The 26,305-nt window shown below is 45.7% G+C and overlaps 1 protein-coding gene across 3 annotated transcripts in view; it reads right to left on the reverse strand.

Moving 5' to 3' along the window:
- Nucleotides 1-9,281: 9,281 nt before the first annotated feature.
- LOC116945263 (cAMP-dependent protein kinase inhibitor alpha-like) overlaps nt 9,282-26,305 on the reverse strand; it is a 48,401-nt gene continuing 31,377 nt past the window's right edge. For 2 of the 3 annotated variants that reach the window (XM_076069004.1, XM_076069003.1), the window contains 2 exons: nt 18,841-19,015; nt 9,282-12,883 (listed from right to left, as the gene is read on the reverse strand). In XM_076069004.1, coding sequence (XP_075925119.1) covers nt 12,801-12,883; nt 18,841-18,988 — 231 coding nt within the window. In that variant the 5' untranslated portion in view covers nt 18,989-19,015 and the 3' untranslated portion in view covers nt 9,282-12,800. Of the gene's footprint in view, nt 12,884-18,840; nt 19,016-24,269; nt 24,369-26,305 lie in introns of those variants that run through there. The other variant, XM_076069005.1, reaches the window with a different exon arrangement.

Here is a 26,305-nt window from a genome sequence, read left to right on the forward strand (position 1 = left end):
TTCAATAGCTGTTTTCAGGCCCAACTAAGTCACCACTTTTCCCTCTCAAGCGCGTGGAAATTCCATATTTCTATGGCGGGTGGTGAATGAATCCACTGGAAATCCACCTGTTAACTCCCCACACAGTCGAACTGAGCTAACTTTATGGAATCGGCCTGTGGAAAGTCTGTACTTTATACAAATGTACAAACTTAACTTAAATTACATGTTTTACTAAAATCCTTTACCCACGTAAGGCTCACTTGAAAAAGAGACATCTCTTTTACAAGTTTCAAGGACAATGCATATTATCATAGTATGTCTTTTGTTTGCATTTTGACTGCAAGTATTGTGGTTAATGCATACATGAATCCTCGTAAAAAAAGGTTTCAGTTTTGTTGCCGGAAAAAAGGGGAAAACCCCTATTATTACATTTGGTACTGGCAAAGGAGGTCTAATGATGAAAGAGGCATCTCGTTTGTCTTTTCATCGAGTTCAAGTAAAGTTTGCATCGTGACAACATTCTAAATTTTGGTCCGTTTCTCAATGCTTTCGATAATAAAACACTCCGATTGTCCGCTTGGCAGACAAACGTGGGACGCATCACAGCTCTCAGACCAATGTTCACGTTGTATCGCGGGCGGGCTTGTCCGTCACGATGTCCGACGTTTCGCGCCCACGTGCTGCCGGGAGCTTCTTCTCCACGTGGCGGCTACAACAGCACAACAGCGAGCACGCAGGTAGCACTGCGATGTGATTCTTGTGACGTATTAAGGGACCGTCCATAAATGACGTCACGCCCCTGGGGTTGGGGGGAGGGGGGGTCAGACATTTGTGACGGGGGGGGGGGGGGGGTGAGAAATGTGACGTCACATCAAAATGCGCAACTTTAAATAAATATAGAATTGTTATAACAACACTAATTGTTATAACAACACTCATACAACATCAGAGTGCAGCGCCACATTAAATACGCAACTACAATGACAATAGTTTAAAGCGATTTGAAGCATGTTTTATTTTCAACATGGAAATATGGTTTGGGGGGGGGAGGGGCAGAGCTTTGTGACGTCATATTTGAGGAGTGGGGGGGTACTGACTTTTTGTGACGCCGTGTGACGAGGGGGGGGCGGTCAAAAATCGTCCAAAATCGCGTGACGTCATTTATTGACGGCCCCCCCTAAGAGGATTTACGAGTTTTTACTCCAACCGTCCAACGCCATGACCTGTCGCCCCCTACTGCACGAACCCCGACATCGCACACCTCCTGGATTTTGACGTTCACCCCCTACCCCCTCCTTAAGCGCACTCGGAAGAACCATCAACCCGCGTCAGCACATCTACAGGCCGATGACGGGCACATCTCCATCATCAATGGGGAATTAAAGACAGGCCACAGTAGGGCGATTGTGGCCATTCATGCTCAAACTATATATTAAACCCAAAGAGAGACGCATAGATAGAGATACATTAAGAACAAGCCCCAGTGGTGTGATTGTGGTCTTGCAACCCAAACTATCGGATCATATCGTACACCCATGGATATACATCGAGACACATTGAGTTAGATTAAAGACAAGCCACAAACTCGGGATCTCTCCTGAAGCCCTCTCGTGGCTAGCAGAACTGGACAGTGGCATTGAGCTCCCAAACATTGGTGATCTGTCGGCATGGTGTGCGAACAGTAGCGATGGGGAGACAAAGGCTGTCAGGCACGGTGTTGGGTGCCATGGAATAGCTTGTAATGGTTGCTCGTTAACAGCAGATACTGTTTGCTCTTTAGCTTTTTAATGCTAAATAGGGAAACGATGTTTTAATTTTTGTGTATGCATTAATTTGCAAGGTTGAAAAACATGCTATCGTTGTAAATGTTTAACCGTTTATGTTGTTTCCATTGTTATAACCATTATTATCTCAAGTCTCCTTGGCTGGAGATTAATTTCAGGTCTCCAAAAGGGCTCACAAGTCACGTAATCACATCTACCCCTCTATTTAAGGAACGAAACAGGAGTATTTCTCCACAAATCTGGCTGCCGCCTGATCATCCCGGTCGTAACTACTGGCGAAGCGTCGTACTCAGATTGTAAATTGTCGTGGCTTTGCTCTCCAACACACCGGTGTTCTGTACTGGTAACGAATTGGCACGTTCTGCTTACTTGACAACCTTTACTTATTGGCTGTGTCGGGTGGTGGCGGGATTAACGACACATTTATATTTACGCAATCTAACCCACAAAAAAAACCTGTGTTGTTGATATTGGTCGCGAAAGCCTACGTCTTAAACTGCAAAAATGGGTTTACAACCACCTTACTCTAATGCCATCTTCTGGCCACGTCACGCCCCTAACAGCTTTTGGAGGTTGGAATTTAACGAGGTCCACCAACCCATTGGCTACAACGCACTTGATTACAGTTGTGTGCCACTACGCCCAACACTCTACATGCATTCATTTATTATATATATAATTTAATCAAACACATCCAAAAATTACGGCAAGTCCTCGCTCAACGAAGTGTTCACACGACGCGTTTTTTTACTATAACGCGGTTCTTCCAATGCGGAACGTGCCGGTTATAACGCAGAACGTGCACTGTTATAACGCAGAACATGCACTTTTATAACACGGTACGCACCCGTTATAACGTGGTTTCTGATCGGTTGAAGACAAACTACTTTCTCGAGCTGCGTCGCTGAGTGGTGCCATACAGTAACGTAGCGGCGTACCATCGGTGATGTCCCGTCATCTCAATGTGTTAGTACATTGTATCTCGCCAAATGTTATCGTTACGTGGCACTTTTCAGTAACGCATTTAAATTGGGACGTGTGAACATATTAGACGTGTCGGAGAAAACGAGACCACGGAGAGAAACACGCATGTGCGAATGGTAAAACACTCGGAGCTGCAAATATATATTGAATCATTTACTGCTCTGCCCATGTGCTAGCCACAACTAAAGATCCACATCTATAATAGTTTTTTTTTATGAAGTGTTTAGCAATACTATATTTAAAAGGGAGCAGCAGAAACAGCATGATCACAGACCGAATCGACAACCCAAACTAAACTAAAGCATGTTTTATTTTACAAAGTAGTGCCCACTAAGTTATACGGCTCTTTTTCAGAAGTGACCAGGCCACAAATGATAGCTGGACGAAGTGGCTTATTACTGTGGAAATTTATAGCAGCCAAATGCTCTGAACACGTTTCTAAATGTGGAGGGAAAAGCCGGAGGACTCGGAGAAAAATCCAAGTCACCACGAGAAGAAAGAAATGCAAACTTCAAATATACAGGCGTGAGGGTCGGGGTGGAACCCACGACCTCCTGCATACCAGGCGAGGGAGTTAACATCTCGCCACCACTCAACGTCATCGACCATCTCTGGAGCCTCAGATGAGACACTGATGCAAGACAATCATCCTCGACTGTCAAATATTGCTGAAGGAAGTATTTAAAATGGTTAAAATTGCATGTTTGATTATATACAAGGCGCTTCAAATGTATTTTTTACACTTATTTGGGACTATCGTTTTTCATGGAAAAACAACGGATAATACACTGTAACATGATAACAAATGTAATGTTAATAGCTTCAAAAAGTCTAAGAGTCTCCACTTGTGTTCGCCATCGTTGTCAACACGTGGCCTGGAATCTTCTTCAGGTGATCTCCAGAGCCCGGAGGCAGCAGCACGTGTCACGTGGTGTTGTTGCGAATTCTCCGAAGTGTTAACATTTTTTTGACGCACCCTATAATTGTGTACACGCTGCAGCTTGGTATTATTTATTACCGTCAGACGTTCCGTAGAAAATAATAATCAAGTGGCCAGTGGGAGGCGTAATGGACGCAGCTAAGCGAGCGCGTTGAATAAGTTGTATAAGTAATCTCACGCATTAACAACTCGCTGGAGGGACAGCTGCCACAACGGGACACGAAAAATGCCAATGGCAAGATAACAACAGCCTTGGGCCAGCGACGTTGATGCACCTGTAGCGTTCAATGTAACATTGAAGTGAACCTTAAAAGAGTGCGCACGTGGTTCCATTTTAAAAGTTTGGTGCCACAATACAACATACTGCGTATGTGAGAAGAACTTAACAACCCTCAAATCCACAATTCATGAATGTCGCGTGACTTTTAAAAGCCCCAGGGGAATCGACGAGCGTCCCCTTGTCGTCAATGTGAGTGGTCAGCGAATGTTGACATGTACAAATTGCTCTCGCCTTCTCGGGTCATTCGAACGTTAACATTTCACATATTTACGAAGGGAGCTTTCCTTTACAACAAAGTGCGGGTTTAATAGTTTCAGTTTCATTTATTTTGGTAGAGCCCTGTGAGCAATTCGGCTCTTGAATCAGGGGGGTGGAGGTGGGGAGGGGGGGTCATAAAACGCATTCTGTAATGCGAAAGGAGACGTCTTAAATAAACAATGACACCACACGCACAGATGGCATACGTTGGGAATAGAACACCAGCATTTCAGACATCTTACACCCGACAGAATTGTAATTCCACACACGTGTGCATGATAATGTATGAATTGTAAACACAACTAACATTTCTAGATTTTAAGCTTTCGTGACTGCAAGGATTCATACTCTTTGGTTTTTTCGGTAAAGTCACGTAGGTGAAATTAAATAAATGAAAACAACTAAATTCAATCACGACGTTGCCTCCGAAACGTCGTGATTTACCTGAGCAAGAGAGGGTGCAGGTTGACGTTCGACGCAAAAACACAGGGGACATATACAGTGAGGGAAAAAAAGTATTTGATCCCCTGCTGATTTTGTACGTTTGCCCACTGACAAATAAATGATCAGTCTATAATTTTAATGGTAGGTTTATTTGAACAGTGAGAGACAGAATAACAACAACAAAATCCAGAAAAACGCATGTCAAAAATGTTATGAATTGATTTGCATTTGAATGAGGGAAATAAGTATTTGACCCCTCTGCAAAACATGACTTAGTACTTGGTGGCAAAACCCTTGTTGGCAATCACAGAGGTCAGACGTTTCTTGTAGTTGGCCACCAGGTTTGCACACATCTCAGGAGGGATTTTGTCCCACTCGTATTTGCAGATCTTCTTCAAGTCATTAAGGTTTCGAGGCTGACGTTTGGCAACTCGAACCTTCAGCTCCCTCCACAGATTTTCAATGGGATTAAGGTCTGGAGACTGGCTAGGCCACTCCAGGACCTTAATGTGCTTCTTCTTTAGCCACTCCTTTGTTGCCTTGGCCGTGTGTTTTGGGTCATTGTCATGCTGGAATACCCATCCACGACCCATTTTCAATGCCCTGGCTGAGGGAAGGAGGTTCTCACCCAAGATTTGACGGTCCATGGCCCCGTCCATCGTCCCTTTGATGCGGTGAAGTTGTCCTGTCCCCTTAGCAGAAAAACACCCCCAAAGCATAATGTTTCCACCTCCATGTTTGACGGTGGGGATGGTGTTCTTGGGGTCATAGGCAGTATTCCTCCTCCTTCAAATACGGCGAGTTGAGTTGATGCCAAAGAGCTTCATTTTGGTCTCATTTGACCACAACACTTTCACCCAGTTGTCCTCTGAATCACTCAGATGTTCATTGGCAAACTTCAGACGGGCATGTATATGTGCTTTCTTGAGCAGGAGGACCTTGCGGGCACTGCAGGATTTCAGCCCTTCACGGCGTAGTGTGTTACCAATTGTTTTCTTGATGACTATGGTCCCAGCTGCCTTGAGATCATTGACAAGATCCTCCTGTGTAGTTCTGAGCTGATTCCTCACCGTTCTCATGATCATTGCAACTCCACGAGGTGAAATCTTGCATGGAGCCCCAGGCCCAGGGAGATTGACAGTTCTTTTGAGTTTCTTCCATTTGCGAATAATCGCACCAACTGTTGTCACCTTTTCACCAAGCTGCTTGGCAATGGTCTTGTAGCCCATTCCAGCCTTGTGTAGGTCTACAATCTTGTCCCTGACATCCTTGGAGAGCTCTTTGGTCTTGGCCATGGTGGAGAGTTTGGAATCTTATTGATTGATTGCTTCCGTGGACAGGTGCCTTTTATACAGGTAACAAGCTGAGATTAGGAGCACTCCCTTTAAGAGTGTGCTCCCAATCTCAGCTCGTTACCTGTATAAAAGACACCTGGGAGCCAGAAATCTTTCTGAATGAGAGGGGGTCAAATACTTATTTCCCTCATTAAAATGCAAATCAATTTCTAACATTTTTGACATGCGTTTTTCTGGAATTTGTATTGTTATTCTGTCTCTCACTGTTCAAATAAACCTACCATTAAAATTATAGACTGATCATTTATTTGTCAGTGGGCAAACGTACAAAATCAGCAGGGGATCAATACTTTTTTCCCTCACTGTACATGGGACATTGTTTTATTGCCAGTATCAAAGTATGAAAAAAAAAATAATAATAATAATAATAATGTGCTAATCTCCCATTAACACTGCTGTTGTGCGCATATGCTGGGACGATACTCTTAGGCGGCGACGGAAGCTCATTTCATGCTAATCTCTCTCCCTAATCTCTCTCTCCCTAATCTACCCCATTAACACAACTGACGTGCTTGCGTCCGGGGATGGAACTCCTTTCCAGCTCAGACTCCGCTTGCTTGCCCATCGCCACATAAATAGCCTCTTGTTGTTGTAACAGCTCTCTCGCTGGATCAGCAATTCCACTGCTGGGTTATTTTTTCCGCCTGAGGACGACCGCTTGTGTTGCAATCGAAACGTCGTGATATATTTATTTTATTTAATTTTCTACCTACGTGACTTTACCGAAAGAACCTAGAGAGTATAATAATAAGGGTTTACCCTTTCTGGCAAACTTCAAACGGATACCTTTTTTGCAAAGGCATCAAGACCGCATTAACCACACGTGCTTTTGGCGAACACGCAAACAAACATGCTCTGATAATGTTTTCATTGTATTTGAATCTGATTGGCCTACACCAGAGACAGCCTTCTGTATGGCCGAGTCTCACCAGTGTGAGAACAGAGGACAACATCAAAAGGCGAACAGTGGGGACAATTCCACATTTTCGCAAAGGCCTTTCGTAAGCACTGGGCCAGACGTTTTGCCCTGGCGATACTTTGGTGGCCTCATGATGGTAATGGTTTCGTTGTCGAATTGTATTAATGCGAGCTTGCTTTAATAAAAATCAGTATCCCACATGCCTCGGCACACTTGTTGGGTGCTACTTTCCATCGCCATTTGAGCCAGTGGTGAACATTCGTCATTCCTATGGCGTGATCCATTCCTTCCAGAACACAACCACTTACGCCCTCCCACTGAGTGATAAACAGCTCAATCGGGAAGTGCTTATATTACTGAGCACAAAAAAAAACCCGATGGGTTATGTTGACCCTGACCAGGAGTTGAACCCATGGCATTCATTTCGCATGTTGGCGGAGAGCCATTCGAGTCTACTGGAGGGCCGAGTTTCGTGCGGCGAAGGGAGAGAGATGCGTTGACGGTGAAATTAGTTGGTGGCGGCGCTAGGCATTTGCAAACTAAGCACGCGCATTAGGGCCCCCAAGTAGCTCAAGGGGACCCCAGGTCCGCGAAAAAAAATCGGGGCGAACCAAATATCAGCTCAGATTCGAATCGTAACAACCAGTGAATGAACGTAAAGCAGACACTCTCACTCATCTTGTCCACATCTCTGTCGTTTAACTCAGAATCTTTATCCCGAATCAGAATCCTCATTTATACCGGAGGAATTCTATGAGCTATAAAACTGTTTATACCGCGGTTTCATCTTTGTCTCAGATCCCGCACTTCGCTACGTCTCTACCGCTCATCTACTACATCTCTTTGCAAATGGAAAGGGGCGTTTGGGGTGGCAAGGTAGTGTGTGCTTAGGGCCCCCTTGTGGGTCAGCACCATCGATGCAATTCTTCAGGCTCACACGGCCTTCCACCAACCACACCCACGACCTCGTCATTGGCACTGCAACGCGGCACCATCCACGTCCTTGGTGCTGTGGATTTCCAAGCGGCGAGCCACTTCGTTGAAATATCATTTGTGGTCAGGTCGCTTCTGAAAAAAAAGCTAATGGCCTCAGTGGGCCTTACCTAGCAAGATAACATTTTATTTGTGTATATATTTTGTTAATTTGTTGACCTTGCCTATAATTTTCACTCCTATTGTGTTTTTTTTGTTATGATTTGTTGTAACATTCTGACCTGCCCCAACTGGGCATCTGATGAAAAATAGCTTTCCAGCTCCTCGTGTTCCTCCAGTTTAAATAAACAATGATTCTGACACGGTCCTCTCTTTACACGTTTTTTTTAATTACACGCTTTCTATTAACTCACTCTGTTGTTGTCGTATCCTCAAATATTGTATCTCAATTTTAACCCACTTCCTAATGTGGTATCGACTGAAAACTTGGTATACTCATCTCATATTGATGACAATACTATATTCTATCATTAAAAATAAAATATATTTATTTTTAAACATTATTTTTACACGCTTTCTATTAACTCACTCTGTTGTTGAATCCTCAAATATTGTAACTCAATTTTTACCCACTTCCCAATGTGGTATCGACTGCAAACTTGGTATACTTATGTCATACTGATGTCAATACTATGTTTTATCATTAAAAATTAAAATATTTATTTTTAAACATTATTTTTTTCATGTTATGTTTCGGCTTGGGTCTAATTGTCCACGCTCAACTGACGTTGGCTGTAAACCACCACGGTCCCCTTACGTTGTGGCAAACTTTGCGGCCACTTCCTGGAGTCGTGGAGTTCTGCCATTACGAGTTGGGTACATTTCATGAAAGCGTGTTTTTAAAAAAGTGTTTTTTTAAAATATTACTTATTAAGTCTTCTATCCAATGGCAGATACTTGCCTCAAGCTCCCTGCACCCTGCACAATCTTGAGCTTTCTCCACCATTCCTCCACATGGCTGTTCAGTTAAAGTCAGAGGGAGGCTCAAAATACTTTCTTCTGTCAGTGGTTCATAACCTTTACTGCAGCCTTCCACCCATTTGCTTCTCAATCGTAAAACACACATGCATAATGTTAATAAATACATAGGTTTGATGAAACAAAGTCGTCGTACTTATGTGCCCTGCTTAGTTTGTGTTTTCCATAATTTACCTTCTAAAACAAACTGACCACGTCTCGCACCCCCAGAAAGGGCATCTCGGGACTCCCAGGGGGTGCGTGCATCCCAGGTTAAGAAACCACTGTCGCGAAGTGATATACACCTCCACTGATTTATTTGAGGATGATTGTTTTAGAGCTGCTCACTCCGATGAGGGTGAAATAAGGCAAACAAACACCGGCCTGTGGACCAAAGCAAAATCCATTTATTGTATGTGCTGCACCTGGCAATGAAATTATTACACAAGTGACTCTGTAAACGGCAGCCTCAATACAAGATCTCCCTCACTTCGTTATTTTCCTCTTTTTTTTTCTCATCAACGAGATCCAAACACACGGACATATTCGCTCTTCTGCGGAGCATTCGGGAGAAGCTACCAGCCCCGCTCGTATGTCAACCGATGGCATCGCTCTCTTCGCAGCCCGAGGAGGTCCAGGGCCTTCTCTGCGCTCCCATTGAGACCATCGAGAATCTGTGCGAGGCGATGCCCGCGTCTGAAGTCAGTCACGTAAAAGTGTCTCCCTGCTCAAACGAGCAATGCGGCGGGCACCGATCTCCGCTTGGCGGGCCACAAGTTGCCAGTGGGAATTCCACATTCCCGTGGCGAATGTCCAACACCTTCACAGGACAACCATTGTTGACTTCCCACAAAGGACACTCACGTTATTAATCCCAGAGGGACAAAAGGCTTGGTCCGACCATCAGCCGCAACCCAGATGGATTTTAATCGTTACCCTTAAAGACAGTGGTACCTATCATGGCTCCATTTCCCTTCTCTTTGTCTATGACTTTCCATTCGAGGTGCATTTCTCATTCATCCAAGGATATACCCTTCAGTATTAAAACAGAAATGTTAATTCCCTTCCCTTTTTAAATATTTTCTTTGTTTTACGTATCAAAATTCAGAAAATGCAAAACATGCTCATCGCGACAAGTAAAAAGGAGTTGACGACTCTCAAGCTACAGGAACACGGGACCACGCTGAGATTAAAGCCATACTGTCCTGCAGGAGACTGGGTTTCAGGAGGAGGCTTGGGTTCAGCAGAGACTTATGACCAGTGCTTAGTTTAGCCAGAGCAGTCCGGAACACTGTTCCGGGAATTATGGTTGGCACACCACATCCATCCCGTGTTATTTAATACTTCGATTTGATTTTTTTATTAAATTCTCTGCAGGATTATAGTAATATAGGGTCCCATAATATAGCAGTGTTCGGCATGGGCGTGCGATGTATTCTAGTGGTAGTGCCTTACGCTGATAATCCCTACTTCAAGCCAGCCTCACAGCGTTGCGGGAAAACATAGAATGATAAATTAACCCTTGCCCGTGCGTCTATCATAAACCAATGTGTGGGTCACAGGAGTAAGGAATGCAACATAAAACCTTGCCTTGAGCATCAATTTACATGACTCAGAGTTTGGCTTCATGGACACATTAATAATTGACGCAATTTGTAAACAACATTTCCAACTCGAGGACTTACTTTAAATGTTTTTGTACAAAATCTGACGTGAAGCTACAACGTCCACATTACACTTGCAAGTTCTCTTGGTTAACAACCCTGCAACAACAGAATACAATAAGTGTGAATAAATCCCGAAATGTTACTGGGTTGATTGGAGAACTCTTCTGGCCAAGTCAATCTTCAATTGCCACAGAGTGACCTTAATTTTTTTTTACTCGACTGAACCCGAGTCTCGAGCCAACAAGCCTCGACGAGTGGTGTCTTGCGTTTCACAGCTTTATGAAAATGAAAGCCAAAATGGACTTCACATTGAGGTGTGTCAACGTTTCCCCAACACCGTTCACAAAACCCCTCTCTCCAGGCGTGTGTCCGCTCAAGTCTCGGCAACATGTTTACAGCAGGGCGATCGAGCGTCGAGCGTCGACGTAACATCACAGCGACTGTGCAAAGAAACGATATTTACTCCCGACTGTTTTTGTTTTAATTCAAGTGACGCGTGGATGGAAACGTAGCACTTGATCAGAAGCGCTACTGCCCAATCAGGGGAAACTGCACTAGGGGTAGTGAACAAGCTCAGCCAGAGATAGCCGCATCACCCGTAGAGGTTGTCTCATCAAAGACTGAGAGAACGGGGGCTTGGCTCTGACTGCACAAATAAACCTCTTGGTGAGATTGTTTTTTAATTGGTGGGTGGTGCGGGGGGGGGGAGATCCAATCAGCTGTTTTTGCTCACGATTCCCAAAAATTATATAGATTTTCTCCTGCCAGCCAACACGAAAACAAAGCGTAAGATTTACAATGACTCCTCCACAACAAAGTCACTTCACGCCCACGTACGAGATTAAATACCACAGAGACATTAAAACTGCCTGGTTCACACCATCTGGTGTTTTAAAGAGAGCGAGCGAGGAAAAAAAAAACCCATCACCACAACTGCGGAACATATCTCAATAATTTAAGCAATGCACACTTACATCCAGTGATGTATTCTGAATCGGTTACAAATATTCACAATACGATACTCAAGCCGTCCACGAGAGTGTTGGCTTTTACATCTGGCCACTGTAACCCACCTACAGTTCGCACTTATCACGTTCAACGGTTCCGTATTGTGTAAACCAGCTCGCACCTGTTTGTGAATTTGGTAACGAGGACTGAGCTCATCTGCTAGCAGTAGCATCTGAAGTGTCCCACCGTGGACGGCCAATGAACCGAGGTTCTGTGGAAAGTATTTTTAAAGCCAGGGTCACCCTGTATTCATGACGCGCTGGGAATGCGAACTGTACATTCGCATTTGTCCTGGTTGGGTTAGCGTCAGCGTCGTTTGCATCTCACAACTCTCCAGCCAAAGTAGGAAGACGCCAATCGATATGCAAGAGTTGCCCAACGGAACACACACAACGTAGCCACGGAGATGCATCGCAGGGTCCAAGAAAGGGTGGGCTGGACGTAGTCACTGGCCTGCACTTTGAGGTCCTCCCACCACACCCCCCCCACCCCCCCCCCCCGTGCTTAGCAGGATACGCATCGGTAAGCTAAACTGTGTGCATTAGCTTCTGTCAGTGTTATTGGGATAATGATATGGTCCATTTGTTGATGGAACCCGTTCAATTACTAAGCGCCTCTCCGCTTGCGGTTAGAAACCACACCGGACAAATTAGGGCCGAATCGATCGCGGTGTGAACTGGCGAGAGAAGCGCACGCTCAAGTCAAAACTCAACCGTACACCGACTTGGCTGCTCCTGCTGCTACTCCGGGTGGACACACTTTCCCCCACTGCTTTGTGCTCGGTCGTCGGGAGGTCTACGGTGAATGCGCGAACTCGTTTTGTTTGTTGTTGCCGTGCGCAATCTGGCAGCACGTGGGCCACTCGGTGATGCCATGGAGATAAGTGACTCTTACACGAAATTCAAGATTATTGGGCACAACACGAAATAAACAGCTTGCGAGTGCAGACGGGAAAACAATACTTGTACGATATTTTTTTCTTCTTCTTCTTCTTCTTCTCCTCTGAACACGTGACCTTTTCCCCGTTTTTCAACCACTCATCAATAACACCACTGAGGATAATCGCCAGGCCACTGTCCAACCGATCGGAACTCGAGCGGTCGGAGCTGTCGTCCGTTGCCCTACTGCGTTTTTTTTTTTGGAACGCGAGCTCCCGTAAGGCCGTGGAGAGCCTCTGGAAGCAAGCGGTTTAAACTAACCGAGAGCCAGTCCGAAGCAACAAGTGCCCATCACGTGGAGCCATCCTTCTTGTCCCCTTCCGTTTGTCCACTCGGGGCCTCCGCGCTCGGACTTTGTGCCTCCGAGCCTTCATCTGGAGGAGAGAGAAATTGAGAACAAGGTGCTGTCAAGTCAAATCATCGGCACGTTCGGTTGTATTTTTTTCACGCCGTTCTCGAAGCGCAAGGTCACCAAGAAGGCATCACAGACGAGTACCATCTGCAGTAGCTTCACGGCATAGGGAGCGGTGTGACCAAGTGGCTTTTGAGGCAACGTCGTGCGTTTCGTTCCTAATGTGTGGCCTAAATTTGGACCGTGACGGCCGTAACGCCAGCAGACACGGTCTACTCTTTTTCAAACACGCTGGAACGTCACGGGATCTTTACCGTGCACTGTGATGCAGACGGCGCGTAGTGTTTTTGGTTTATACAATGCAAGTAATAACCGGGGGGGGGGAGGGTCAAAGTGAGCTCAAACTAAATGTGACCTCTCTCTCTCTCTCTCTGCAACAAGTGGCAACTGCGATGCCCCGCTCGGCCATGTCACAACCTTCGTCATGTCACCACCTTCGTCACGTCACCACCTTCGTCATGTCACCACCTTCGTCACGTCACCACCTTCGTCATGTCACCTTCGTCACGTCACCACCTTCGTCACGTCACCACCTTCGTCACGTCACCACCTTCGTCACGTCACCACCTTCGTCACGTCACCAACTTCGTCACGTCACCAACTTCGTCACGTCACCACCTTCGTCATGCCGGGAAGCATCTTGGGGAACGGACGGAGCTCATAGCACGTGGAGGGAAATGACGGACATCGTGCAGAAAGACAACAACACGCGGAGGAGCTAATGTCACATTAAAAAAACGTGTAAAGCTCGATGAATTTTTTTTTCAACTCGGCAAAAATTAATTTCTCTTCGATGATTGCCGTAACTTTACTTTTAGCTTTCACGGTTGTAGCCTGCACGAAGGAAATTCATCAAATGTAATGCAAAAGCGAAGACGAGGCTTCAAGTGCATTTGTATCGATTTTTTACGTATAAACCGGCATTTTCACAACTTGTAACACTCTCCGGGGACCGCTGATAATAAATCTGACTGGCGAGGAGGAGGGTGACACAGAACACGCAATGAGACGCTGTCACTTTTGTCAAAACAACGACCTGAGACCGATCGATCCCAATGGATATTATTAATTGTGCTACTGTGCTGTAAATCGGCAAAGTCGAAAAGTGATTTCCTGACAAAATGAACACCCAAGTGCGACTCGTCTCCTGTTTATGGCCCTGAGCCGGTGGTGTAAATTCCACATTCATTGTATTGACCCCGGAGGGATGATGCGCTGAGCTAATGCCCAAACCAGGATTTGAACTCGCAACTTTTTCCGATTGCGAGCCGCTCACTCTGCCGCCGAGCCATCTGGAGGGATTTAATTATTAATTATTGTACCGTGTTGTAAATGGGCATAGCATCCATATTTAAAATGCACTGATCAATGGACGCATACATACATACATTGATGTAGTGACAATTCTCTTTGTACATCGAGGGATGTTTGGCTGTACAGTCCGGTCATCTGTATGATTGACACTCCAAAGGTTCAGTCAGGCAGATGTCACTTCTCCGCAGTGACGGTTCGCACTTTCACACAAACACACACGTAGCTTTACAGTGGGCAGGGTCAATACAGACAGAATACGTGACGTCACTCGCAAGAGTAACTTACCGTTACGGCCATATTTCTACACGTTTTTTTAACTCACCGCGAATATAAAATTATCGTTAATTGAATATTTTTTTTTGCAGTCGGCCAAAGGCCCCCGTGTTTTTGTGGATCATCCACTCGCGACTCAGCGTGCCTGCAAATGGCGTTGTCGGTCGCGGCCAGGTGACTTGCTCGGAGGGATACCCGAAGAGCCTCTGCCCAAGTCAAAATCTCCCAGGCCTCCTTCGTGAAAGAGGAGGCCTGCGCGTGGTTGCGCTTGATCTTTTGCTCAGTCAATGTCAGCCGCTGAGGTCGTGGACGGGGTTTTTTTTTTATTGTTGCCGTGCCATGCTCCTGTACCGTTCCTGTTCTGTTGTTAATGTGCACTGATGCCTACCTCATCGAGGGCGATATTGACGTGTAAATTGAAGATTGATTGATTGATTTATGAGGCCCCAAAATCAGGGGCAGCCCCGTCGGTGCTGAGCGGAAGACGGAACGTCACAGTTTGAAGGAGGACGTCATAATCAGAATCTTTATTTACGGTGGAGAAATCCGTTGTCATCGGTGTGGATATTATTAATTGTACTCCTGTGTTGTAAATCGCCAAGTTCGAAAAGTGACTTCCTGCCAAAACTAACACTGAGGTGGTGCTCGCCTCCTGTTTAAGGCCCAGAGCCAGCGGCGGAAATTTCGTTTCCATTTTCGGCCGAGTTCATCTCGATACAAGACATAAATGAAGGCATGGTGAGCCTTCATCGCGACTCTAGCGACCGCGATCACTGCGTGTCATTTTCAGTGTCTGTCGTCTCTGTAACCTGACCTTCTCCATTCTGCCCACATGGCTACACCTTATTGCAACCTCACATTTCACTTCTGATCACATCTGTCCTCCAGACAGTCTCGTCCCTTCACCTGATGAAGGCCACTTGTGTTGTGGCCGAAACGTCGTGAGAATTTTACTGTGTTATTTTATTTTATTAATTTATTATTTTATTCTCATTCTACGTGACTTTACCGAAAGAACCAAAGAAGATGAATACATTCCTATCGCAGTCTTTTCTGATCTTACAAGTTGCTTAAAACGGCATACGCTGTTTGCGATTTTCCCGTCAAGGTATTTGTTTTGTTCTGATATTTAACGAAATATGATATACAAAAAATATATATTCCAAGTAAAAGCTATATATGTGGAAGCTACATTAATGGCACTCACAAGCTGCCAATGCACAGACTGTCGGTGCTGAATCGCTCCTGGTGCCAAAGATAATCGCACGATAGAGACAGCACAGCAACAGAGCACAAGATTATAAAAAAATGAGATTAGCAAGCAGAACACATTTACAAGGACAGCAGGATGTCATGTGCGTATTGAAAACTGAGGCATTGTTAATCAAGAATAACCCATGCTGCCAATGTAAAAATAGCCCCTAGCTAAATAGCCCCTAGCTATTTTTAAGCTCTTATGCAGCATTACATGCCAGACAGTCACGTCTCAGATTAGAAAGGAGGTCAAAGCAAATGGTAATAAGGTTAGATATTTTAGAACGCTACACACGCAGGATTATAATTATTTAGAGGTACAATAAGTGGGTTACAAACGAAGTGTTAATGCCATCGTGTCAAATTCTTGAAGACTTCCTTGGTTTCTATTTTTCATATTTGTTTTCTCATGCTATAATAGCGTTGCTATTTAATGAGCCAAGCCTTAATACACCACCATATCACCCTGTGGATGGAGCAGCTTTAAATTGGCAGAAACCATCTCCAGACAGACAGGGCAGGAATTTGTTGCAGTATCCAATTACAACAAAATATATATATATATACACACGTTTGTTCCTGGCCCTGTTCAAGGCACTCCTTTGAATGTCAAATCAAACCCACGTTTAATGCACCTCAAGGGTTTATGCTGTGCCAAATGCAAGGAAGTCCCATCGTAGATTAGAAAACATGTCAAAGCGATCGGTAAGAGGCCTCGTTGACATCCAATGAAATGTGCGCGTTCACGTGGACAAAAAAATAAACCCATTGAGGGCGATTCTGTTGCGATTGTCGATGACTTGGGCGTTAAACCACCAAACTCCCCTACAAATGACAGGGCCCAAGTCTTAACCACAGCCCTGCAGTTACTCGAAACACATTATTATTATCATCATCATTATTATGGGCTTTGTCCCACTGACGCTTTATATTTCTCGAAACCTATAACCAGGCCAAACATTGGCTGACGAAGCGAACCAAGACGTTTTTTTTTTTTTGCAGAGGTTCATGGCTCGATTCCTGTGGCAGGCCTGGGGGTATGACTGCGGCACGTGCGTTCACCTTAGTCGTAATAGTAATACTGCTACGCACCTTCTGTTTCACCCTTCCCTCCCCCCCGTTCTGCGGAAACGTGGCAGGACCCTCCTTAAAAAGAGACCACGAGGCTTTCCCTGGGTAATCGAGCGTTATAACGGTGAAAAATAAATGTTGCATCGCCAATGCCACACGCACGTATTTGGGACGAGTACGAGTGAACATTGGGTCCCAGGCAATAGTCCCCCCCCCCCCGGCCCGAGTTCACACCCCGGCACTGGGCCGCTCGGCTGTACAGCGGGGGCAGCCGTGCAACGCTGCGGCGTGACATTATTTAAACGGGGATGGGGGCGTACAATAACTCAGGGGGGCCTTGTGACGCAGTTAATGTGAAACAAACTTCAACGGGCGTTAATTTGGCAAGGTCAGGATCCGTCATCGCTCTCGAACACTCCGTACAGACGCAACGGCTGCGATGCATTCTATTCAATTGCACTCATTCGTTTGTTTTTGTTTAGCTGTAACTTATTTCGCATCGTACGTCGCCAACCGCGCGAGGTGCGGGGGGGGGGGCAAGGACAACAAACTAAATGAAGAGCAATGCCGACCTGACGATCGGACAGAATAGGAAGGAAGGAAGGACGTACGAACAGACGGCGGCGACAGCAGTGGCGGACGGAAAAAACACAGAGGAGAGAATTGTGGCTCGCACCCATTTATGGACAGAGCACTTGATGATGATGCCGATGATACAAAATTAGAATGGGGGCTGAGCTTTCAGCAGGGAGGTTCAGCCCCCTCCTTAACCCCCCTCCCCGTCCACCCCCCCCCCCCACAGTGCACGCTATGGAGGCTGCAGCCGTGCATCCCCAGCAATGGGGGGGGGGGGGGGAGTCCATAAACCTCCCTTTACAAGACGGGAACTCCATAACCCCAGCAATGTCATGGTGCTCAGTATTTTGTAAGAGTTTATCCATGGGAATCTCTGAAGCTCAGTGCATTGACATGTTTTTTTCTTTATCCCTGTGATGGTGTCGCACAGTCCTGTAGAACTGTCAGTTAAAATTCGCGTATGTCTGGAGTTTAATTTGGATGCACCTTCATGCGTCCGAATTACTTTGATACGAAAACAAAATGAATGTCCGATTGTATTATTGCGTTGCATCTCCCTTTGAGGGTTTCCATCCTTCTGCTGATCTGACCTACGTTGCTTACTGGTAGAGGTAATATTTCTCTCTTCTAGAGGTGATTGTTAGAATGCCGATCGTAGAGAAGGGAAGTTCAATCAACCCCGCATCCTTCACCCCCCAGTCCAGGGGTGGGCAATTTTTTTGACTCGTGGGCCACAATGGGTTCTAAAATTTGACAGAGGGGCCGGGCCAGGAAACAGATGGATGGAGTGTTTTGTGTGAACTAATATAAATGACATGTAAAAATCATTACATGAAAGGATTTGGCCTTTAACAGGTAGCAAAGCATTTATTTGCAAGGCAATTTAACAAACTGCACGAACATGAACGATACAAAAACCTGTCGTAACTCCCGGTCAAAGTGCGCCATCTAATGGGGAAATGGCGGCATTACAGGAGAAAGGTAAAATTTAATTTAATAATAATATTTGGACAAGTTCGGCGGGCCGGATTAAAAAGCCCAACGGGCCGTATACGGCCCGGGGGCTTTGCCCATGTCTGCCCCAGCCACAATGACAAACATCCCCCACATAGCTTTAACAGACTGTTCAGGCAAGTGCTGTTAGCGAGCACCTATGAAGGCTGGCACACCACAAGAGGGGGTTGGGTGGCCAACATCACGCCCGACCGCCTTTGTCTCCCTAGTGGCGATGTTTACACGCCGCACTAGGTACTCATTTGAGGTTGAGTTGGCCTAGGGGAGGCCCAGGACCGGTTCAGATAATCGTCACTGGTGTTGGCCGTGAGCGGCAATCCGAACCCGGGTCGCCGGGTTCGTAGCGCAGCGCGCTAACCGTTACACTACCACTCCAGCCACACACACACACATACACGTGCAGCTGCGTTGGCTTACCAGATTTAATGGAGAGTTCGCTAAGCTGCAGCGGCAGCTCAGGGTTGGTGGAGCCAGACGGGGAGCCGAGGATGTCGGGCAGGGCGTTCCTTCGCCCGCTCCTCCCCGAAGCCACGAACTCGGCGAACGCCTCCTCCACATCAGTCATCGCTGCCCGGGATCCTCATAGCCTGACCTGCAGACACACACACACATAGAGTTAATAACAGCATGATGATGATGATAATAGGGACGCCACGGTGGTGAGATGTTATCTGCCTCGCCTGGTGTACAGGAGATCGTGTGCTCGATCCCAACCCTGACGGCTGCTGTATATTTAGAGTCGGCGTGTCTCTCTTCCAGGTGATCACGTGGATTTTTCTCCAGGTCGCCCGGTTTTTCCCTCCACATTTCAAAACATGCGATTCGAGTATTTTGCTGATGTACATTTGCGCATTATAAGAAGCCATTTCATTGAGCTATCATTTGTGGCCAGGTCGCTTATGAAAAAGAGCTGTATAGCTCAGTGGGCCTTACCTGGGAAAATAAAAATGGCTTATATTTTCGTTTACAACAAAACGCACTTGCAACGCATCGTACAGTATTAGCTCACTCCAGAAGGGAGAGAACGACTCAGAGGGACGAGGAGGAACCAAGACAAGCGGGAAGGCAACAGTCACGCAACAATTGCCCAAGCTCTGTGGTCCTCTTATATACCAAGGTGTTATTGGCCAACGAAGGAGTATTTACATTTGGGAGGAAACCGGAGCAACCAGGAGAAAATAATCCATGCGTGCGAGGGGGGGAAACACTCTTTCCCATACAGACAGAGCAGATGGAGTCCACGTTTTGCTTTAACACCTGGTGAGCCAGAGTATGACACTTCCTCAGCACCCGCGGCAAAGGGAGTGTCGCTACATTTGTGCGATCCACCGAACCCTCGCCGCGACGGTGCTGGATTGCAGGCATGAGGCACCGCCACCAGCGTCGATTACGTTAACCGAGGCTGATGTGACTGTTCATGAAAAATAATAATAATAACGATGGTGGTTGTATTATTCAAGATGGAAAAGAAAGGGGAGACAGAATGAAAGCACATTTATGTTGATTTGCCTTTGACAAGAAAATCCCCAACACACGGTTTAACCTACTTCCATCGCACCTCTGGGAAATAAAAGATCTTATACAATCATCCCCAACCGGCAATGGAAGGATCCGAATCCAAACGGTAACTCGGCAGACTAAAAGCGTCGCATATTTCCTGAGATGCTGCTGTACCCTGGGACCAAACGAATGAAAACCGAAACAAGAAACATTGACGTGGAATACCAATTTTAAAATCGTGCTGACAGGCTGTGGTTTTACTGCTGTGGTGGCAAGCTCTCTGGGTTACACCACGTGCTGGCGGCTTGTGTTCTGAAACTCGATCTGCGTGGCGGAATAGCGGAAGTAGCAGCGGCGATCACTACTGGACCCTGTTTGCACTGGGTCAGAAGTTCAATTCCTGTAAGCTGCCCGGTCATTCTTGCTGGGCATATCCTAAGTATTCAATTCCTGTAGCTGCCTGGTCATTCTTGCTGGGAATTAAATTCTGGTAGCTGCCTGGTAATTCTTGCTGGGCATATCCTAAGTATTCAATTCCTGTATCGGCCTGGTAATTCTTGCTGGGAATATCCTAAGTATTCAATTCCTGTATCGGCCTGGTAATTCTTGCTGGGCATATCTTACGCATTCAATTCTTGTAAGCTGCCTGGTAATTCTTGCTGAGTATATCCTAAGTATTAAATTTCTGTAAGCTGCATGGTAATTCTTGCTGCGTATATCCTAAGCATTCAATTCCTGCAGCTGCCCAGTTACTCTTGCTGGGCATATCGTAAGCGTGCAATCTGCTTTTAAGTGGACGTTTAAAACCCCATTACCTAATTTAGTGTTCAACTCGTTTTTTTTCTCAGTTGGCCATGGAACATAATGAGTGTGTGCTGGCAGCCCAGGTTGTGTTGTTCGGTTATCCATAAAAGGTTTTTTGAGTTAGATCACGTGAATCTAAATGTGTCATTAAACCCGCCACCACTTGACGCAGCCAATTAGTAAGATTTGTCACGTAAACAAAACATGGCAATTCGTTACTAGTACAGCACACCGGTGTGTGTTGGAGAGTAAAGCCACAACAGTTAACAATTGGAGTACGACGTTTCGCCAGTAATTACAACTAGCATCATCAGGCGACAGCCAGAATTGAATTCATTTTTGGACAGGGAACTTCTTAAAAAAAGAGCTATATAGTTCAGTGGGAATTACCTGGTTAAAAAAACTAAGTTTAGTTAGTTAGTTTTTTTTCTCTCTCTCTCTGTCCCTCCTTCTCCCTGTCCCCAAATCCCATTTCCAAACTTTCTCCCTCCTTGCAACCCTCCGAATGTAATAAACATCCCATTTCTATTATGCAGCCCGCATCCTTAACCACCTTCCGTTTCTCTCTTAAAGCTCACCTCTCCTCTCATTCCCATTATTTTCCTCTTCTCCCCCCACCCATGGCCCGCCGCTCCTTCCAGTCCATCCCATACCCTCTCATTATCGTCGAGTACCCTCTATCGTGGCCACTCATTCCTCAATTCTTCCATGGCCAACTAAATCATTCTATTCCATCACCGTTTTTTTTTACTTTGTCAAGCCCTTGAGTGAAGGCGCTCCGTAAATATAAAATTATACTATCTTACATTTTACCCATAATGCATGGCGAAGCAGCTTCCTACTCGCGAATTTTCCAGGGATAAGAGTCGCACGGCAAAATGTATTCTACTACCGGCGAGATTTTCCACAACATTTATTTTACCCCACGGATATGAGAAGTAAAATTGTAGATAACCCCCGTAGAAAATAGGATTTGATATTGGTCCCCTGTATCACCACGGACAACAGGAGTTTTCCTCCACAGTTATCGTTTGACATTGAGGCACCGTGCCACGACGAGTGGCCCCAGCTAATTACACAAAGGGTATCGATCAATGACGGATCAAAACAACACAGATCTCAACAACAGGAGTACGTCCATGATAGCGCCTACGTGTTAAGCCTACGTGTTAAACATGAGTACAGTTATCCATAATACAGGTTGTTGGGTTAGATTGCGTAACTATAAATGTGTCGTTAAACCCGCCACCAGCCGATACAGCCCATTAGTAAGGTTTGCCACGTTAACAAAACATGCCAATTCGTTACTAGTGTTGGAGAGTAAATCCACAACATTCACAACCTGATAATGCTAGTTGCAATAACTGGCGAAACGTCGTACTCGGATTGTAAATGTTGTGGATTTACTCTCCGACACAACGGTGTGCTGTGCTCGTAACGAAATGGCAGGTTCTGTTTACGTGACAAACCTTACTAGTTGGCTGTCAGGTGGTGGCAGGTTCATCGACACATGAATATTTACGCGATCTAACCCAAAAGAAACCTGTATTATGGACATTGGTCGCGAAAGCCTCCGTGTTAAACTGAGGAGTACAGTTGTTCGTAATCTGCAATGTTTATAACCACTGCAGCAAGCTGAGAACTTGACGGAAAATGTAATCAGAAAGCAATCAAGATGGCCGCTCGTCATTGTCATCGTGGAAAAACGTGTTATTTCTCTCATACTTCGGAGAAAAAATTGAATTCCATGGCAGTGCGCACCACCACTCAAAGCTCTCCAGCTACTTAACGTTCACAGACGCTCACTCAAGCTGCACTCACAGGGAGGCATTTATGAAAATCCAATGAAACTTCTCGCCACGTGCGACGTGTCGGTTACTTTGTAAGAGCGAGAGATTATTTCGGACTGACAAAAGGCATTGCACGAATGCGGCAATGCAATCACTGTGGCATCCCCACACGGCAGTACAATGGTGCCATTCTGTAACAAACTACACCTTCGTGGGAGTTTAGGCCTGTACCGTACTGCACACACTGAATGTTTTAGATGGTAAATTACAGGACCCACACCTTTGGGTCATGGGAATTCAAAATATTTTCTTGAGCAGATAGCTTGGCTTAAATATTCTGCTGGGTATCCGAGAAGATTTTTCATGACAGACGCCCTCCCGATTAAACGTTTGTCTCCGTTTAAAAAAACAAACTGGTGAATCGACTTCTTCTTCTTCATCATTTGGCATGAAAGAAAACGCTGCCACCTTCAACACCCGCGATTGGTCAAGTAGTGTCCTGGTTGTGTCAAGCATTCTGTATAGTAATGCTGTGATTAGCATTATTATACCTTAGAAATGTCACGAGCCAATGGTATATAAAATACTCTCGCGCTCCGGGTACACGAACGGGATCGTGCACGGAAGAACCGATTACAGTGTACTTATTAATGATGCAAATCGGATGCAAATTATATGCTGTTACATTTTAGCTAATGGGACAGAGAAAATTACAGAGCAGACGGAGTATGAATGAGATGGTAAAAAAGAGGCTCATTAATAATCCAGTATTCTCCTGTATTTAATCAAAACGCGAGTCTGAATCGTGACAATTTTGAGCATTGCACGTGGGATGAATCATTGCATGGCGATTAGAGACAGCGAAGGTTCGGGGGAAAAAAACAGACATCCACAGGCACCCATCTCCACTGCCAGAAAAGCTACACTGAGTCGTAGGTCTCTTCTTCAGGAGGGTCCTGCATTGTTGATTTGTTACGATGTTTACAGCCACTTAATGAGTATTTATTTAAGAAAATTACAGAGGGCCGACACAGAGTACAAATTGAAGCTCCAAATGTCGTCCCCAATTGGAGTTTCAAAAAAAGAGACTCTGCTCACTCTCCGATGGCACATTTAAAAAAAAATGAGTGCAAAATAAAAAAGATTAAAAATACATCTGAATGGCTGCAGGGATGGTTATGTCAAGCAGACAGTCTGCCACAAAAAAATATATGGACACTATTATATAGAGGACTTCTATAATTAATGATAGCTGACAACTTTACCCTGGAGGTGAATTCCTGTCGAAATTTTAAGTTGTATTTTCATACTCCAGTATCTGTAGGTAGGTTTACACGTATGTAGACGCAAAATCCATCTCACCTCATTTTTTGTCCTTTTTTGGTTAAAAACCTGTACCTAAGATTTCAGGAATATAGGGTACAATTATATCGGATTATCATAGATACGATGTACTCCTAGTGTTCGCGGCAATGCCTTACGCCGCCGATAATCCTACTCCAAGTCAGCCTGTCGGCAGCCTTCTGAAATATACCGAGTGAGAAATTAAGCCCTGCACTGGTAGACTTTTGCCACCAATACGGTGTCAAACCATACACGAAGAAAAGTGCAACAACAACAACAACAATAAAAATTCGAAAGAAAGTCATCATCGTTGTGTCGTGAATGAACACGCATACAATGCGCGGTAGCAAACGCTGAACAGGCGCACACGGAAGAGAGCGTTTGCGGTTTCCATCACATTTCACGCACCGACAAAGCACTGGCTTCGGAAGGCGCGCGGAGGCGATGACGGATAATGGAAAGGCACTCGTGCCTTGTCAGCGTGGCCCGCCGCACCTCCGATTAGCACGGCTGGCTACGTACGGTTGCGAAAGAAGTTCAACATACATACCGACATACGATACGCTGCATCGAAAAAAAAACAACTGGGTCCCGGCCGAGGCTCCCGAAAAGGAGCGGCAGGAGCCTTTGGCAAAAGTCCATGCACTTTATTTATTTATCTATCGAGCGAATGCTATTTCACGCGACTTCCCACAGTCAAAACACCAGATGCATTTACAACATATAAATAGATAGATAATTAAATCAACGCTAATTGAGTGGACGCCGGCCCACACACACAGTCACAGGGCCAATTTGCGTCCACCTCCTCCAGCACGTGCGCGAGCAACCAGCCCGCCCGGCACGCCCTGACGCACTGCACAGCCGAATACGAAGTGCGCCATGGTCTCCTGCTCCTCCGGGGGCTCCCACGTGGGTCCCATCGATGTTCGGAAGCAGCAGCAGCAAGCAGCAGCACCCCCTGGTCAACACGGGAAGCAGTTTCACTGCACCCATGGCACTGTGCAAGGCTCATTGTGTTTAAACGTGAGCAAAATGCCGTGACCGATTACCTCTCCTCCACCGCCTCCCTCCCCTTAGTGTGTGGCTCCACAAGCGACAACACACGCCATCGCAAGTGTGTGTTATGATAACATTAACGCGGTACAACAAACACAATGGGCAAGGTGGTGGGGGGGGGCTGAGGCAGGGCCTTGAAATGGTGCAGCTGCTGTTGCTTGTAAACCTTACCCATTTATAGGACACTCTGCTACACGCAAAATGCATAGCCATATGCGAGAGTGATAGTACGATTTTTGATGATGATCATGGTTTTGAGTTTGTGCGAGTGTGTGTTTTTTTTCTTTCACCGAGGTAGAAGCATCCTATAAACCAGAGGGTAATAACCGACTTGGATTTCGCCTACCCTGGGGAATATCAGCGTAAAATTAATTATAGAATCGACCAAACAGTGACTGAAATGCTGTCCAAAAAACAAGGGCAATACTGGCTAATACAACAACAGGGAGGACAATTGGGTTGAGTGGCAGAGAAAATCCTGTGTGTTGAAACGTGACAACTATATACACATTCGGTTAAACGTAACTAAGTGTGCACACCGCTCAGGCGGACGGGCCCACATCCTTAACGGCACCTGAAATGAATACGTTTGCATTCTATTCATTGCAAATTGACGCACGGCGACCACATGGGCATTCAATTTATCACACGTAGGCTTTCGCGACCAATATTATTCATAATAAAGGTTTTTGGGTTAGATCGCGTTATTTACGGCCAAACAGTAAAAAAAAAGTGTCACATTGACAAAAGACAAATATTTCACTACTTTAGCCCACCGGTGTGTTGAAGAGTGAATCAACATCATGTACACATTTTGAGTACGACGTTTCGCTGGTAATTACATCCAGCATCATCGGGCAATTTTGCCACAATAGTGAAGCCCTCTCCACTTGCTCCCGGTCTTAAATAGAGCAGCAGGAGTGACGACATGAGCATTACCAAAAATCCCTAAATACTTCGAGCGCGATAAGAGCAAAAGGAGACAGCACCAGGAGTAATGGCATGCACGTTACAAACAAAAAGTGTAATTTCGCTGGTGTAAAAAAATATATATAACAGGAGGCACATGCGGATCTGCCAGCCGACTGACTCATAGTTGAGTCACGCAAATCGTCCTGCGCAATGCGCGTCAATGAGTCAGCTCGCGAAACCCGTGCTGTGGTGCTTCGTGAAGGGTCCTGCTGCACTCCAGCCACCCACTAACTAGTCAACCCGGTCTGTGCACGGCACTTGCGGCGTTCTTCGCGAACAAAACAGTGACGGTCTCGATTTGAAGTTTTCGTGACTGCAGGGATCCCATACTCCTTGGTTCTTTCGGTAAAGTCACGTGGGTAGAAAATAAAATAAAGTAAATCACGGCGTTTTGGGCGCAACACACGAAGCGT

This window comes from Petromyzon marinus, chromosome 23 (genome assembly GCF_048934315.1).
Source record: "Petromyzon marinus isolate PM22_M1 ecotype Great Lakes invasive population chromosome 23, UKy_Petmar_22M1.pri1.0, whole genome shotgun sequence".
NCBI classification, from domain to species: Eukaryota; Metazoa; Chordata; class Hyperoartia; order Petromyzontiformes; family Petromyzontidae; genus Petromyzon; species Petromyzon marinus.